Source organism: Indicator indicator, chromosome 4, assembly GCF_027791375.1.
Source record: "Indicator indicator isolate 239-I01 chromosome 4, UM_Iind_1.1, whole genome shotgun sequence".
Lineage (NCBI taxonomy): Eukaryota > Metazoa > Chordata > Aves > Piciformes > Indicatoridae > Indicator > Indicator indicator.
In genome coordinates, this window is record NC_072013.1 from 30,270,348 (window position 1) to 30,288,300 (window position 17,953).

The 17,953-nt window shown below is 36.6% G+C and overlaps 1 protein-coding gene across 1 annotated transcript in view; it reads right to left on the reverse strand.

Moving 5' to 3' along the window:
- KIAA0586 (KIAA0586 ortholog) overlaps positions 1–17,953 on the reverse strand; it is a 109,941-nt gene that overhangs the window by 71,596 nt on the left and 20,392 nt on the right. The window contains 7 exon segments of the mRNA XM_054400675.1: positions 2,715–2,899; positions 3,488–3,606; positions 3,810–4,006; positions 9,062–9,142; positions 10,818–10,925; positions 12,345–12,532; positions 13,468–13,656. Of these exon segments, the coding sequence (XP_054256650.1) occupies positions 2,715–2,899; positions 3,488–3,606; positions 3,810–4,006; positions 9,062–9,142; positions 10,818–10,925; positions 12,345–12,532; positions 13,468–13,656 (1,067 nt within the window).

Here is a 17,953-nt window from a genome sequence, read left to right on the forward strand (position 1 = left end):
CCAGAGACAGCTGAGGAAGAGAGAGAAAGGCAGGTTACCACAGAACAGGAACAGTTGTTGCTTAGATACATGCTTCATGGATATAACTCCTCCACCTAAACACAAATTTGCATCAGGAATGCCTGGACAAAATAAATTAAAAATCAATAAATTATGCATTAGAATGATTACATTTGGAAATCATTATGTATAGAATGGAATAGCATTAGAATTAGAATAGAACAGAATAAAACATAGTAGAACAGAATAGAATAGAACAGAACAGAACAGAATAGAACAGAACAGAACAGAACAGAACAGAACAGAACAGAACAGAACAGAACAGAATAGAATAGAATAGAATAGAATAGAATAGAATAGAATAGAATAGAACAGAATAGCACAGAACAGAATAGCACAGAACAGAATAGCACAGAACAGAATAGCACAGAACAGAACACAATGTTTCAGTTGGAATGGACCTACAACAGTCATCCATTTCATCTGCCTGGCCAATCCAAGATTGACCCTGACCTGAAAGCATGTTGTTAAGGGCACTGTCCAAATGTTTCTTAAACACTGACAAATTTGGGACATTGACCACCTCCTTAGGGTAACTGTTCCAGTGTTCGGCCACCCCCTTGTTTCCTAATTTCCAGTATAAATATGAATTATATGATTATATGAATTTAATAAAGCATTTGAGACAATGTTACATTAGAAAATTGTTTGTGACATGGACAAAATTGAAATCAGTAACATAATTTTATGGTAAGAGAATCAGCTAAAGAAAAGATTACAAACAAAGCAATAACCAAGACAGAAAAAGCACTAAAAGAAGCAGAAGCATAGTTTGATGTTCCTTAAAAAAATGACAGCCATGAAGAGAAATCTGACAAGTAAGTATGATGGTTGTTGTTTAGCCTGCTATGGAGGCAACAGATCTTTCCAGGTTTTTTCCAGCCCTGTTCTCTAACATTTTATAAAGAAAACAAGATAATGGAGCTGAAGGAAGGCTGCCAAGCTAGCTTCGGAAGAGTAAATCCTCAGCCTGATGATTTTTATCAAAATATTCTCTGGGAAGTGGAACATGCTAACACATTTGGCAGTTCAGAAACAACTGCGTGACATTGTGAATGCTACAGAACTTGGTAACTGGGCAGCTGGATAGGAAACTTCCAGAAAGTGCTAGATAGGAACTTCCACAGTAAGGAGGGTAGATCAAGAATGTATAAACTACAAGTTCAAAAACTTCTGCTCTAAGCTGTGCAGAAAAAGAAAAATGAGACGAGAAAAACCCTTATGAATATACAATTCATCCAGAGGATAACTATTACCTACAAATAAGGAAAGACTTTAAAAATCACATTATTAGCTACCAGAGATGCAATAAAGGTCAGAGAGTATCAATACTATAGCACGAGGCACTGAGGAAACACCATCTTGGCTACATTAATAATAATAATAATAATAATAATAATAATAATAATAATAATAATAATAATAATACCTATTAGTACATTAGTGCTACCCACAGTCAAGACCAATCTAAACCAGAAAACACAAAAGTGTTGCCCACCAGCAGGAGCTAAAAAAGGTACACATACAGATTATTGCTTTATTTAGCCTAATCAAACAAAGGCCAAAGAAGAAAAAACTGATCTCTTGAAGTGCACACATGAATGAGGAAACAACCATTTCAGCCTAAGGATATTTCAGTTTAAACTGGTATAGAAACAAGAATGCTTAAGAGGTCCATTAGTAAATGCAGAACAGTTATTAGAAGAGGATTTTGTGTATCAGAAGAATAAGCTGCAAAGAACAGTCCTCTTTACCATCGCACCCTCCTTAATCTGTAATGGAGTGAGGAAGAAGTCTTTAGATGCAGGATGCCTGCATTTAAGCCTATAGCAGTGAAATAATTACTTTTGGCTACAGAACAATCTGTTGGTTACTTACAGCAGGCACTAGGTGGTATTTCAGGCTACCTGCACTGTAGCAAATGGAACAATTGATCTCACTTTCAACAAAGCTTTGAATAGTTAGATTTCTAAGCACATTGAATTCCACATTCATCCCAAAGACATTATACAACACCAGATTGTAGCACAGATATCTTTGTTATCAAAGTAAGAGCCAACTGTCATTTGATTATCAAATGGAACAGAGAAAATTATCCTGTTTTACAGGAAGCCCTACTAACCATTGAAGCATTTACTGAAAACTACCAAATTCAAAACTTAGAAAGAATTAATGCTTAATTTTACAGATATTAAAGAATGGCTGCAAGCCCATAAGACAAAAATAGTATCACTCTCAGCTTTTATTTCTTCTTATAGGAAGAAATTACTTTCTCCATAATTCATTTCTTCACAGGAAAGTAGCATAGTTATTTTTGCTGAAAATAACATGAGCTATCTTTTGACACCATGAAATTAAGTACCAAGTCTTCTCTTTAGAGACTAGTTTTGTGCACAGTCTCCTAAGTAAAATATGTATAAGTATAGCAAGCTGTATGCAGTACAAAGGAATTGGTTTTTTTTTTAAATGAAATAGGTTTCAACTTGTTGCTTGCTGGGATATAATAAGGATTAATTTAAAAATGCAAATCACAGACATTGAGTTCATCAGCCTTTTTCCATTGTCTTTGTCTTGCACATAGTCGAACCATCAAGCCACAAAGAAATTAACTCTCAGAACTTCGGTAGGAAAGCTTAAATGAAATGGACACTTACCACAGTGATCATTGTACTTGGAAGAACATTTGTAGCAGGAACTGCTTTCTCAGCCTGCCTGTTGCCCAGCATAGTGGCAATTGTTTCACTGAGAGCTTCGTTTACCAAATGACTGATCATGTCTGAGTCCACTGGCAAGCCAGCATTAATAAAGAGTTGAAATCCTCCACCACCTGCAAATTCAACTGAAAATGAAGAAACATAAAGTAAACATCCAAGTCTCACTTCTTAAAATGCAGGTACTGTACTGCAGCCACTCATTTTATTCTCCATGAACTTTTAACCATTCCTTTGCAAAACATGGTGTTATTTTACAGGTGAAGAAACAACAGTAGAGAGGCAGTTCAGGATCATAAAAGATGGCAGCAGCAAAGGACTGTGACATCACAGGAGAAATGGTTGTTTCCCATTCTCACACATTTATAAAGGGGTGATTTTTGACATGCCTATTAATTAAAAAAAAAAAAAAAGACAAACCTAAGAGACTTAGCAAAATGCCAGATCTGATTTAGATAGCCAATAACAGAAGTTGATTTGTACAATGGTGCATTTTATGTGTTCTTTTTCTTCCTTTTTTCAGATTATTTATTTCAAAGGCCTTATAACACTTGCTCTGTCTCAACATAAATTAAAACACGTACTTTTGCATTTTATAGTTTCCCTGGTTCAGTATAATCCACTCTTAGGCTCAGGCAACAGCTACCTATGCAGCTTGATAAAATCAGCCAAAAATTGAGCTAATCCATCTGCTGAGACCAGTAACTTCTGCTTACCAATGTCAGAGGTTACAGTCTCATTGTCTTCACTTTCTGAGGTGCTCACACTGGGGACTGTTTCTTTCTGAACTGGGCACATCCCACTGACAATTTTTGCCATTATTTCTTGTTCCACCCTAGCAAAATAAAACACATTTAACTATCAGCAAACACCAAGGCACCTAGAAGTATACAGAAGAGCATTCTTGACATAGAAAGAAAGGAAGCTCAAATGAGAAAGAAGAAGGGAAAGGAGAGGAGAGGAAAGGGAAGGTGTTTTCATGGAGTCATTCCCTCTTCCATATATATTCTTTTGCCACTTTGTTACTTTGCAACTCACCAATTTATTAACTTGTTTTCTATAGTTTCTCTTCTCTGAATCAGTTCATCCAAAACATCAGAAGACTGCTGAGGAGTAGAAGCCACTGGAGGAAACAAAGGACCATTGTATTTTGGTGAGGCAACTTTAAACTGTCCATCGAGCTCCAGAACAGGCTCACAGAATTCTGGAATTTCATCTCTCTCCTCTTCTTGATCCTAATAAATAAGTAGTAAATTAAGTTATGGTGCATTTCTGGAAGGCAATGTCATTAAGGTAACTGTCAAATTTTTTTCTTTAAGAAACATTTGTAGATGTGCCACAGCACACAAACCACATTCTCCCTCTTTGTATGTTGAAGTTAATTGATGTAATTCTAAACTTAGCAAATCATAAATCTGTAGAGGTATAAAGCTATAGGAACTGCTAAGTAAAACATGATTTGGCTCATATTTCCTGCCTGTGCTGCACAGGGCAGGGAGCCAATGGTAATGCTAATACTTGAGAAATTTATTTGTGACCTAAGTCAGGTTTCTTTAATACAAACTCCAAAAGTGCTCCTCCTTTAAACAAAAGTTTAGGAAACATTCCACAGTAACTTATTGGATTAGGGTTTTTCGGTTGGTCTGGGGGTTGTTTGTTGGTTTGGGAGGTTTTGGTGTTTTAGTTTGGGGGTTTTCATGAGTTTTTGTTCTGGTTTTGGCCTTTGGAGTTTGTTTGGGTATTTTTTAGAAAATAAAATTCTACTTTAAAGTCTACATTCCCAAAAGTTAACAAGCATGTAGTCAGTCAAAACTCTTAATAAAGCTGCCAGCACTGAAGACTACATATTACTAGTTTATGCATACGTTACATGTATGTTTGCACTTCCACTAACTTCAGCTGCCAAAAGTTAATAGGTGTCTCTGGGTACTCAACTCACAAAATCCTCAGACACTTTGCATTTAAGCTTAATGTGCTATTTTGTAGAAGTTAAGCAAGTCAGTTGGTGTGTGCTGTAATGCTTGACAGTTTTGAAAGATGCCACCCTCCTTTCCCACCCTGAGCACATATACAGCTTGTGTATGCTCCACAAAAGCAGTCACCAACCCACCATACTGTAACACTTTAGAAATGCTTCATGACAGATGAGAACCTGCATCCTTCACTTACAATATTAAAACCAAATGTATCTAATAGAAATATCATTCTCTAAGAAAAAAATTTGGCAAGCCAGACAGGGATGAAGAGACGAGCCCTAAATTACCAGTGAGAAGTATGTGATCTGCATAAAAGAGCTCACTGTAAATCTACACTTACTAAGATTAATCTTCAACATAGTGAAAGGAGATAAAAGTTTTTCTTTTTCCTTATATAAATTAAATTTACTTTTAACACAAAAAAATAAAAAAATACCTTCACTATATATTTTCTATGAATAAGAAGAACAAATCACAGAGACCGGGAATAACAGAGAATAAAAAAAGGTCCATGATGAGTATTAGAACAAATAGATATCAGGGAGTGGGATCTTTCTGGATCTTTGAATAGTAATAGCTCTTCAAAAAAAAGCTGTAACGTACAAAGCAGGCAAACCAAAATATGTATAACTGGCTGACAAACAAAGATCTCTTAAACCATTCTAGACACAGAAATAAGAAAGTGAAGTTAAACTCAGAATGGCACTGGATGCCTTGCAAGCTGATAAGCAGTTCATTCTGTTAGGATATATGTATTCATAACCATAATTCGTCCTGACAGCAAATGTAAAGATGTCTTTGTCTGGAGTTTCATTATGCATTTTCTTCTGACTGCATTACTCCATAAATTTTCTTTGATGTTGTCTATTTAATATAATCTTTTCTGAAAGTATGCAAAATATAAACATCTGGATTAAATGAACCAAGTACATACAATAAATCTTACATATATTTAGCAGTTTCTGACAAACTTCTGCAGTTCTACATTTCTAAATTATGTGTAAAAAAATTTTATATTTAACAGTGCACAAACCCAAAAGAAATTATTTTCATTTTGGGGTGATACATTATCTCTGCTGAATAGTCAGTATTTAATTATACAGACTGAACTTGCACATACATCAACTTGTAAACCAATTCTTAATAACCTGTGCTCAATTCTGAGTTTTACCTCCCTGGAGACAGTCGAAAATATCTATCATGACTCCCAATCAAAATATAGCATAAATTAGAAAGTCTTTGAGCTATGATTGGAATATTAATCACAGCACTTTATAATAAAGTATCAAGCCAAAATTCTATGTCCCAAATTACTTTCAGATAATTAAATAGAAAAATGTTTGAAATGATTAGGTGGTATAGATTAATTTTGTTCCATTTCTAAACAAGTATATGCATGGTTTTGTATTAAAGCCACCCAAAACTTAATCATGGATTTCCTCCTGATAGATTTCTAAAGCAATTTTCACAAGTCAGGTCAGGCTGCACTGCAGGTGCCAGCTGTGATCTTTTGTCTGAAGAGTTATGCATGCGAAAAAAATAGAGGAGCATCTTTGGGACACCAGGGTTGAGGAAGATTCTTTTGCTCTTATCTCTACAGTTTATATAGTGTCTCTAATTTTAAATGCTAGTAAGTTAGCTAAACGTATTGCAGGATGTGGCTGTTCACAAGAGTTGGAAAGTAGGCTCTAAGAGTATGTTCTGGGCTCATGTTAGCTGAGCAAGTTTCTCACTCTGGGACAAGGCAGGGCTGGCATTATAAAACATCTTCTCTGAAAAAAGGTGAACCCACTTTATTTTAGCTTCAACCACTGATCAAAAATAAATCAAAGCTGTAATTGCTTTTTCTGCTTTATTCCACATGAATTTTCTTATTGTGAAACAAGCATCTAATTCAACCCTTCTGGAAGATGAGTCAGTCTTTAAACACTAGACAGCAAAAGTTACTGTGGCAGTGGTGAAACACTGGCACAGGCTGCCCAGACAGGTTGCTAGATGCCCCACCCCTGGAAACATTGCAGGTCAGGTTGGACTGGGCAGCCTCATCTAGTTGAAGATGTCCCTGCTTATTGTAGAATGGTTGGACTAGATGACCTTTAAAGGAACCTTCCAACCCAGACTGTTCAATGACACTATGATTCCCTCCTAGACCTCCATCCTGAGCTGCGAAAGAGGGGAACAGAATCAGCACATTGGTGCTGTTTGAGTGCTGCTCTGTGAAGCCACTCATGTACAGGCATGTGCACTGTATCACTTATGTGTGCTTGTGTGTGAGCCCACCAGCAATACATGCTCAGCCTTCACCACTGCCTGCATCCAGGAGCAGGTAGCTGTGGCAGCCTTGCCTCTGTTGGGCTACTGCAGTTAACAGCTGGCATTTCAACACCTAAGTATCTCTTAAGCAGGTATCTTCTAGCAGACAAGGTAAAACAAATCCTAGGAAAAGGAAATGCCTGAGACAAGGTCCTGAGGCATTTTTGCAATATCCATCACTGAAAAAAAAAAAAAAAAAGAAAAGCTATTTCATACAAACACCCTCTTCAGTTGCAACAGAATTAAGTTTTCATAATAAAAGGAGTGTGGGGGAAGACAACAATAAGTTATTTTCCCGGATAGCATTTTATGCACATTCTTTCATGAATCTGAAGCCTCTTTTATAACAATAACTTTGCTTTCTTTTGATGTCTTAAATACCCCTGCCACTCCAGAGGTTGATTTTATGCTTTCACATTGTGTTTGCCTTGCACATTTTTTAGAACATTGCCTGTGTGGTCACAGGCCAAACATGTGTTTCACTTGGAACATGATTTCGTATTGTGGTTAAAATATATCCCATTGCCAAAAATAAAAGATAAAAGCAATCCAGAAGAAGAATGAAAATATTAATAACTATTATTCATATATAAAAAATTTAACATTGCAGCATTTTTTTTGTTAGTTCATAAACAGATCTCTTAAATAGCCTTCCTATTTATTTTAATATAAAAAAGCTTTTTTTTTAATAGAAGAAAGATGTTCAAATAGATTTAACTCCTCACCTACAATAACATAATTTTGAAACTAAAAATCAATAAAGTATTGATAGTTAAAGCACCCATTTAGGAATGTTTTCACTAACTGACAATGTTAAAAGATTAATTCCTTTTAAAATAGGCTACAGAGTTAATATTTGGTGCACACTCTAATCCTGCAATCAAGAGCACATAGAACAGGCAAAAAGAATTCATTTTTTGGTAGATTTTGATATGCACACAGCAAATCTATCTCACTGGAGAGAAGCTTGATGAAAAAGCACTTTAAGAGAAATACTAACCAGTAATAGCAATATCAAGCTCTTGGTGTTTATCAAGTCCTAAATGAAGGAGGATGTGAAAGCTGCCATCTTCCACAGAGGCAAGATACTCCACCAGACCTGGGTGGTAGCATCTTGCTTCCTTCAGAGGCAGCCTTTCCCAGCTACCACTGAGGTTTTCTTTTGCTCTGAATCTGGAGAAGTGAAATACAGGCTGCTCTACCAACGTGGAGCATTTATCAGCCCCTACTGACTGACAAGAGGTCAGCTAACTAAAAAAAAACTACTTGCTACCTAAAAAAATCAAACCATAAAAGGGTATCTCAAGTAAACCAGAAACAATGGTTTACAAATACAAACTGTAATCCAGAAACAATGTTGTTAAACATTCACAGGCACACTAACAAGGCATCCAGCAAAACAAAAAAGTGGTAAACTCTTAATGGGATCCACAAAATGAATAGTAGATGTTGTATGCATGTACTCACATACTACTTGTCCTTTGTAAAGCTACACAACGTTTGACTGAAATGCAATGCTTTCCTAAAAGCATGTAAGGACCTCAAAGGCAAATGCAAATTGCTCTGTACAGAAATTTTCTACAAGGGAACCCTCAGAACACGCTTTTACATTTTAAAATATAGGTCACCTTACTTAAAATTTGTCAGAGTATCTTACATATGCATTACACTGAGGGTTTGAAATTGTGAAATCTAAGTGCTGTAATCACTGCTGATTTTAGAGGACTACTTCTATTTCTAGTGGATTCTGACACGTTTGAATAAAAGCTAATTTTAGTTTCTTGCTGTAACTGTTCAAAAGTCCTTTATTTACTAACAGACATTCATTTCTAATACTAGTTATAGCACTGTTAACAGTTCAGTATTGCTTATAATATGTATTTTCAAAGTAGCTAGTTAAGCAAACCAATTTTCTACATTGTATTTTCAGTTATGACAGAATAATATTAAAATATATATAAAAGTGTTTAAAAGTAAAGGAGACCTGTGAAATATAATTACCTGCATAACATCAGTAACATCAATTAAATTATTTCCTGGAAACTTTGTGTCTTCCTCCTCACTATGTACATCTTCTGGAGTCTTATAAAGACAGAATGAAATTGTTAGGTACTTCATATTGGGGGGAAATTGCGTTAGCAGAAAAACTTCATGACAAAAATGCAACTAAATCACCACTCATTGTCAACAGCCTAAGTCCAGAAAAAATTCTTTACCCACCACAAAAGTTATGAGTAATTTCGTTGCGTAGCATAAAGAGAGATTATCAGACTTTATCTTGATTGCTGACAACTAAAACTTGCTGTTACCACTTCTAATGGAATAGCTCAACATCAAAAGTTCTAGGGCCATACCTGTAACTCTTAACAAAAACAATCCAGCAAGATGATATATTGCAAAACTTCCCACACAAAAGTCTAGAATTATCTTAAGCAATTAACATATGATTTCTACAGTGTTATTTAATAATATAATTTTAAATAATAATCAGTAATTTAGTCCACAGTCTCAGTCTTATTCAGTGAATACCTTGACCATAGGACTCTGGAGTACCTAACTCCTTAAATCAGGATAGCAGCTAACACACAGGGAAAACAGAAGGTACAACAACTATACAAAAGTAATGGCTGCATCACCCTGCCTTCACACTGTCCAGTTTGTGCAATGCACAAACCAGAAGTCCACTGGTAGAAACAATATGCCATCCTGCCAACATGGGCCCTAGTTTCCAGCCTCATCATTCAGCATGCATTAGTTGACCTTTTTTGTTACACAAACCTCCTCATTACTGCTTAGATTAGATTAAAAAAATTTCTGAAAGAGAATAGAGTAGACCAGCCAGCTCCACACAACAGGCTACCAGTGAACACGCTACGCCTACATGCCACTAACTACTCAAGTACAGCCAAGAGACATGGAGGAATGAAGAACACTCTCAGTCTTCATAGAATCATGGAATTGTTAAGGTTGGAAGGGACTTCAAGGATCATCCAGTTCCACCACCTTCCTGGGCAACCTGTTCCAGTGTCTCACCACCCTCAGGGTAAAGAACTTCCTAACATCCACTTCTAGTTTTGCTCCATTCCCCCCAGTCCTATCACTACCCAACACCTTAAAAAGTCCCTCCTCCTTTCTTGTAGGCCCCCTTCATATACTGGAAGGCCACAATAAGGTCTCCTCGGAGCATTCTCCTCTCCAGACTGAACAGCCCAAACTCTCTCAGTCTGTCTCCATAGGAGAGGTGCTCCAGCCCTCTGATCATCCTTGTGGCCCTTCTCTGGATATGTTCCAGCACGTCCATATCTTTCCTGTAATAGGGGCTCCAGAACTGAACGCAGTACTCAAAGTGGAGTCTCACCAGAGTGGAATAGGGGGGGAGAATCACCTCTCTCAACTTGCTATTCATGCCAGAACACTGACACCAGTATAAATAAGACAGATGTGGGCCAACAAGGGACTACAGCTCTTAACAGGACCAAGAAATGCTGTTTTCCTCAGAGTTTTGCTATGGTGATTATTTAGCCTTGGAAGAACAGTGTCTTGCTGCAATTTTTCATTTTCTTAAGCAAATATCTCAGAATTTCTTTGGAATAATTACTCCATTTTTCCTGGAACTGTCCAATTTCTCTAACTAAAAGTATGAGATAATAAGTTTGCAGTAATTTAACATTCATAAATTTAATACTCATAAATTTAACAATTTAACATATTTTCTTTATTAACAAAGTAAATTCACAGACATTTAGACAATCAATACCTGTATTACAGCATTGACAGGAGTATGTGCAGGTTCAGAGCCTGGAAGAATGTGGTTTACACTCCCACTGTCACTTGAAACGCTGTCAATATCTACATTGGGTAACACCTAGGATAGAAAAAAGCACCAATCTGAAAAATCTATGTATTATCTTGGCTACTATCATCAAACATTTTAGATTCTCTTTTCCACTTGCTGCAGAGCCATTAAACTTCAGAGAGCTCCTTTTCTCATACCTGTATGTGATAACTTGGTTCTGAAAAACAAAATACTGTAACACATGAAAACTAACCCCAGAAATATTCACCTCTTTTCCTGTAGTACCTGATTTCCCATGTTCTCTAATTCCCTGATACACAGTCTTGCATGTGACAAAAGGTGAGTATACCTACAACTGTTTACACAGTAGATGTGTTCTTGACTTGGAATTAATTTACACTGTGCTGGTCTAACCAGCCACTGTGTAGGCTGGTTATGGGCTTCACATTGTCATATGTCTGGTACAGTAAAATAAAGGAATAATTGTATTACAGTATAGTTTGTAATAAAGGCATGTCCATTACAGGATCAAAATGTGCTGCGAGTGTTTTGAAAAACAAATAATTAATGGCTTGCTTGATTCTTTGGAAGAGAACAAAAAAATAAAAGAGTCCCCTTAAACATTTAAGAACTAGGTGAAATAACAGTAACATGCACATGGATAGAATGCAGTAATAACAGCAAGGAAACAAGCCACACACCAATCTACCCATATTTAACTCTGAGTTCCAGGAACCATTTGTATCTGAAAGGTGTGTGTAGGAGTGTGTATATTCTCAACAATTTGAATCCAAAGTAATGATTGTGCAAGAAACATTAAGTTCCTTGACAAGAAAAACAGCCAACCCACTAAGACTGCAGTGGCTGGTTAATCAGGAGTGAACTCCTTGGGCTCACTATCATGTTTGAAACAGAAATCTTAAAGGCCAATACAGTCATCCAAGAAAACTGACATTTATATTACAGCATCACAGAATGTTAGGGGCTGGGAGGATCCTCAAAAAATCATCTAGTCCAACCCCTACTGCCAGAGCAGTATCAGCTATACCAGATCACACAAGAACACATCCAGACAGGTTTTCAGTATCTCCAGAGAGGGAGGCTCCACAACCCTCTGTGGCAGTCTGTTCCAGTGTTCTGCTTTTATTCCAAGTTTTTTCAGGCTCAACAATCTCATTTAAAAGGAAACCAAACCAACCAATCAAACAAAAACAACAACCAAACAAACAAACAGTGACATAGAGCTATTTTACACATACCCAGCGTAGACAGGAATAACTTTCTATCCTGGTCAAATAATAAAGGTAATTGTTAAAATATGACTAAAAATATTAGCATAGCATGACAACTTCTTGGTCACTCCATTCTATGTTTCTAATGCTCACTGAAAACCATTTGCTGATGTCAAGGTAAGTTACTGATGGATAAAGCTTGTCTTTAGTCATCATTTATCAAAATAAACAAATAATCACCACTCTTGATGTGTACCTGCACAGACAGTTGAGGTGGATCCTTCTTCTCTGATTTCATTTCTATTACAGCTATGTTTGGCTTCTTTACCTCAACCAGTGGTTTTGGTGGCACTTGAGGAAGGGAGGTTGTAACTGTTACAGGGTGTGGTTTACCAATAACTACTCCAGTAGGCTGCAGGGAGGTGTCACTAATTTGGGTTTGACCTAAGGACAGTTTAAAAAGAAGTTAAGGTGCGTGGATATAGATATAGATATATAGATGTAAATCTCCAAAGTCAGTAAATGTATAAGTTAATTAAATTTGAATTCTGAGCATCTGTGTTTCATATGAGATGGAAATCTTGTACTCAATTACAGAACAATTTAAAAAGTTCCCTGTTAACACTAGGTAAAGTACAGTGCTTCACCAGGGAATCTTAAGGCTTTCCCAGCAGAAATTGTGAACTCAACCCTTCTATTTTTCGAAGTTACTCACTTCTCTTGACTATGATGACACCTACTGCTGAAACCCTGAATAGCTACGTTGTGTTTGCTGTTCAAAGATTACATACTGTGCTTTCCCCACCTCACGTTTTGTTAATCATATTCAAAACACAATTATACTATAGTATAGCATCCCACACATTTTTGTTTGAGAAACTCCCTTTTATTAATAATTGCCTTCTTTAAATGCCAATATAATACTAACCCTTCCTAAAACAAGTCCTACATAAAGGTTCTACTGAAGGTTCATAAATACAGAAGCTGTGACAATAAATTTAGTGTGTCTGGCACAATCTTGCTGAAATTGTTGGGCTGAAGTCATTGTAAATGTTGAATTCAAGGCCCACCATTCAGTTCTTGCTTGTATGAATATCAAACTTAAAGCCATAAAAAGAACCCTAGAAATGTAAAGTGTACTATAGAAGTTACAGATAAGCAAATCACTGCCCTCTCAGGGTGTTGCAAGATATCCAGCACAAAGAAGGAGGAGAACCAGAACATTTTATGCTGTTCCCCTATGTAGATTTCCCACAAGAAGGGCAGCTGAAATCTCATGGCTCATAGCAAATCACTGACTTAAGAAGATGGAAGTTGTATTTCCATGAAGTGGCAGTAATTAACCTTCACAAATTCTTCTGCAGGTTATGTTCTCCTACCTAGTGGAATAGCCATAGGAATTAGGTGACCTTCAAGTGGACCACGGACAGCAGGCACATCTTGGCTTGGACTAAAAAGATACTGATTTTCCTGGGCAAGAGGGTATAAAGGAGGCTGCTTCCTAGGGCTGGTTACCACTTTCTGTGTGTGAGAACTAGTCTGTGTTCTTGCTGACTTCACCTTTGTACCTGGAACAACAGCAGAGAGACAGATTGTGTGTCATGAACACATGTACAAACACAGTAACCACACATTCAAGTAATTTAAGCCCTTCTACTGATACAACTATACATGTTTTGCTGAGTGATGGAAGGAATGAAGGAAAGAGAAAGGAAAGGCAGAGCCTGGAAGTGGCAAGTTACATGTCTCAGCATTGACAGCAATTGAAGGAGTTAAAATTACAATTTTTGAACATCTGAATCTAGCAAATAAAGGTATAGAAACGTGAAGAAAAGGACACAAGAATAGTAGTAGGCTGGAATGAAACGTGATTCATCAGCTAAGAGGAAACCCACGATTTAGGTTGGAAATAGAGGATTAGAAGAACATGAACGAAAAATATACAGGCTGCAGAATACAGCCAAAATTTCATCTGTTGTTTATCTGATTAACTGCCTCCATTTTACAAACACACAGTTTGTCTCCAGACACAAGACTGACGAGTACTGAAAGGAACAGCTTTAACCTACAAATTCCCAGTTTAACAACTCACTGCTACTGGAAAACAAAGCCATAACCAATATTCATAAGCCTTGACTTGCAACATTGAGGAAGCACTAGTTTTTTGGTCCAGTTTCAAAAAGGCATTGTTATGTTTTGAAAATACATTTATTCTGCTACCAGAAGTAACTTGTATGGAACAACGCCTAGGCATACAGCAGGGGAGAACATTTACTGCGCATTTCTCGTTATGCAAGGTCTCATTCAACCTGTATTCTATGCAAATAATGGATATTATTAAGGAAATGATGAATGCTGTAAATGGGTAAAAACTGAGTAGCACATCCCCAAAAAAGGAGTCGACAATCATGAATCAAACAGAAGTGCTTCTACTGCTATTTTGTAGGCATTAGAAAAATGAACCTGGAAAGAATCACATTGGTAACCAACTCTGTATCTTCACTACAGCTGAAAAATGTCATCTTACTGCTCTGCTGTTTCTAATCATCACCCCTCCTGTACTAATGGCCAGTTAACACATAGCAACAAACACTTTTTAGGTCTGTTCACATTTAATAGGGATTATAAAATTTAGAGATAATAAAGATTGATAATGTGACTTTCAACAAATGCAGACAAGCAAGTAAGGCAATTCATTCAAGAAGTGGTATTTTTGTACACACAAACTATGGGTTATAAGTCTAGAAACAAGAAGGACAAGTCATAACTCTTCAGTGAGCAAATATAGGTCAGGAAGAAGTGTCTCCAAAAAAGGCTTTAAGGTCATGTTGGATAAGCAATGCAATGAGAAATCGCAATACAATGCTGTGGTCAGTGGGATGTCTGGACAGGATGTCAGTCAGAAGACTTTCATATATGTTAATGCTGCACTCAGTACTAATTCTCTGTCTCTGTAAATATTAAAATAGATTGGACATTAAAAGCCCTTTTTGATTTTTTTAAGGAAAATCATCTGGAAACTGAAGTAGCAGTAAAGTGAAGCCAAAAACTCACTATAAATTTGAAGTGTCCCATTTACTTCTGAACCATAAGATACGTAGACATGGGGAGAATTAAGGGCAGGATTTCTGGTCTGTTTAAATGATCAGCATGTGCCTTTCTGCAAAGAGTAGGTTAGCCAGAAAAATTGTCTTCAAAGACAAATTAGTGGACTCAGTAACATAAATAGATACAGCTCAGTGGCTTGTGATTTAGAAGAGGTCACACCACATGATCTAACAGTCCCCCTGGCCTTGAACTCTTGAGTAAAAGCAGAAATTGGCAACATATCTGTAATACTGCCAAGTTGTAAAAACAAGGTTCTCACAGTAAGAATGATTAAGTACTGTATACACACAGCACCTCATTTTAATTGCTTTCAACTTTTCATTTCCCCCGAAAAGTTTATTTGCACTAGGCAAAAACTAGACATTTAATTAAACTTAGCTTAAAAAAAGTGTTTTACATATATTTATCAGTTCAAATGATGCAAGAAAACAACTTTTTTTAGAAATGCCCTCTTACTCAAAAGTGTTAGCTGGATTTTTTTTCCTAACTTCCCTTAAGAAACCAAGTATTAGTCACTACAGTTTATTTGCAAAAGAAAATGGCTGAGTTATAAAATGACTGAAAAGAGACTCTCCAGATGGCCATTTCAGTCTTAAATAAACATCCTTATTCTAACACTAATTTAAAACAAGCTCAGTAGACTGCTTTAACAAAATAAGAGTCATTTAGTAAGTCTGGGTATTCCAGCCAATCAAACCCAACACCAAAGACTCCCAATAATTTTTAAGCCTTTATCACCTGGTACATCAGTGCTGGGAAGGGAATCTCTGGGTGCCGATCTGTGACGCAAAGAACTAACCATTCTTAATCCAAGCAAGATTTCTTTCTTTTTTTAAGAACTTAGTACCTTAAAGTGCTAATTCAACTGTATTTCATTTTATTTACACCCCTACTCTAGAGGAGTACAGATCTGGTTTTAATTTTATTATTTATATTTTCCTGCCATAACACCATCTTTCACAATAGCAGCCCTCAAAGCATTTAACTCTTTTGTCTTCATGAGACCCATGTGAAAGACTAAAGTATTGCTTTTCCATTTTATTGGCAAGATGTAGGAAAGCAGAAACATTATGCAGCTTGACCAACTGTCTTATAAGAAGAGTCAAAGACAACTACTGCCAGTATGAAACAAAGGCTGACCTCACTCTACAGCCATTAAGATCAGAAAACTTGGAAACAGGACTTATATTAATAGAGGTGCTAGTCTGGTAACTGACATGTACAAAACCGTAAATATCCATATTCTTCCTTTCTTTCTTCCTTAAAGAAGAATACAAGGAGGTGTTTTATTTTATTTACTGTCAAGATAAAGACAAAACCACGGTTTTTTGTACCTGCAATCTGATGTGAAATAGAGAAACAAGTTTTATGGTGGCTTTATTATAGCAAACACATTGTTGTACTGCTCTAGTATGACTTCATGACTTGGACAAGAATCACTTTGGGTAAAGGCTATCCAGAGTTCACTCTGTTTTCAAGCAAAGAGCTTTTAAACTGCACGCAGGAGTTCTGAAAGAATGCATCATGGATCCAGGACACAGTTTTCTCCATTTTTATCTGCCTCCAACAGCAAACAAGGTACAGCACAGAAGCAGCCTATTACAACTGTGTGCAACCTGTACTTACCGGTAGAAAACTGGCAGGATCAAATGGCCTACTTCTTATAATTACATTGGGAGGAAGGGGGGCACTTTTTCTGCCTCTTTACAAGGTATTGTTTCTGGAATGATGAAATTGGCCTCCATGGAAAGGCTGTGACCTTCTATAAAGCACAAGAGCCCAATAAATATTGAAGAAAAATATCATTTAGGATTCAGCAAAAGCAGAACTGCTGATTAAATATCTCTAAAGCAGTGTCTGTTCTCAATCCAAATCTTAGTGGTCACAGTATTGTTATTGCTAGACCAAGTGCTTACTAGCACACATTTTATTCAGAAAAGTCTGTGCAGTACAAACCATGTTACAGACATGCAGCATAGCAAGTTGTCAAAAAGAGTGATAGATCATACAGGTTCTCCAGAATTTTTTACAAAAAAGAAGTGATTCAGCACAAAAGTAGTGGCTTTCAGACACCAAGTCCTCAAGTTTTGAAAGTTCTAGATTTTTGCCTGGACTATAACCCACATTTTCCAGGACGGTTATGAGAATTCCAAGTACTTTCTAGCAACATCATTTTGTCTTCATAGATCACAACTGGACAGATGAGAAAAGTGCCAGGAAAATGACATAAAGCCTATGCTAAGCTTTACAAAAGATTCTTGTAGCATTTTGAGGATTTACCACTGTGGACGTACATCGTAATATCAAAAAACCTCCACACCCCCCAAACCAGCAGTACTTGCCTTCAAAGACATATATATGTTTCACACCATACATTTTAATGGTCTCTTATATTTCATACAGAATATAGTATTTTCACAGTCATAATAAAAACTCAGGCCCCATTATTCAAACATGACAGTTAAGATTGCATCAAGTGTATTTTCCCTGCATGAAAATACCCTGCATGAGTAACAACAGCGTAAGTGGAGGAAGCACAGATGGAAGCCAACTAATATTTTTCCACTGATGCTTATCTTTTTAACTTAATTGTGTCCACTATCAGTTCAACTGCCTCTTACACTCACACTCTTTCTCTCCATCATTATCTTTTATCATATAATTTGCTTGCTCTCTCCTACAGTAAAAAGATAACTGATGTCAGAAAAACTGATGTGTATTAAATATTAATCTTCCTTTCTGTATTAAGAATCAGTT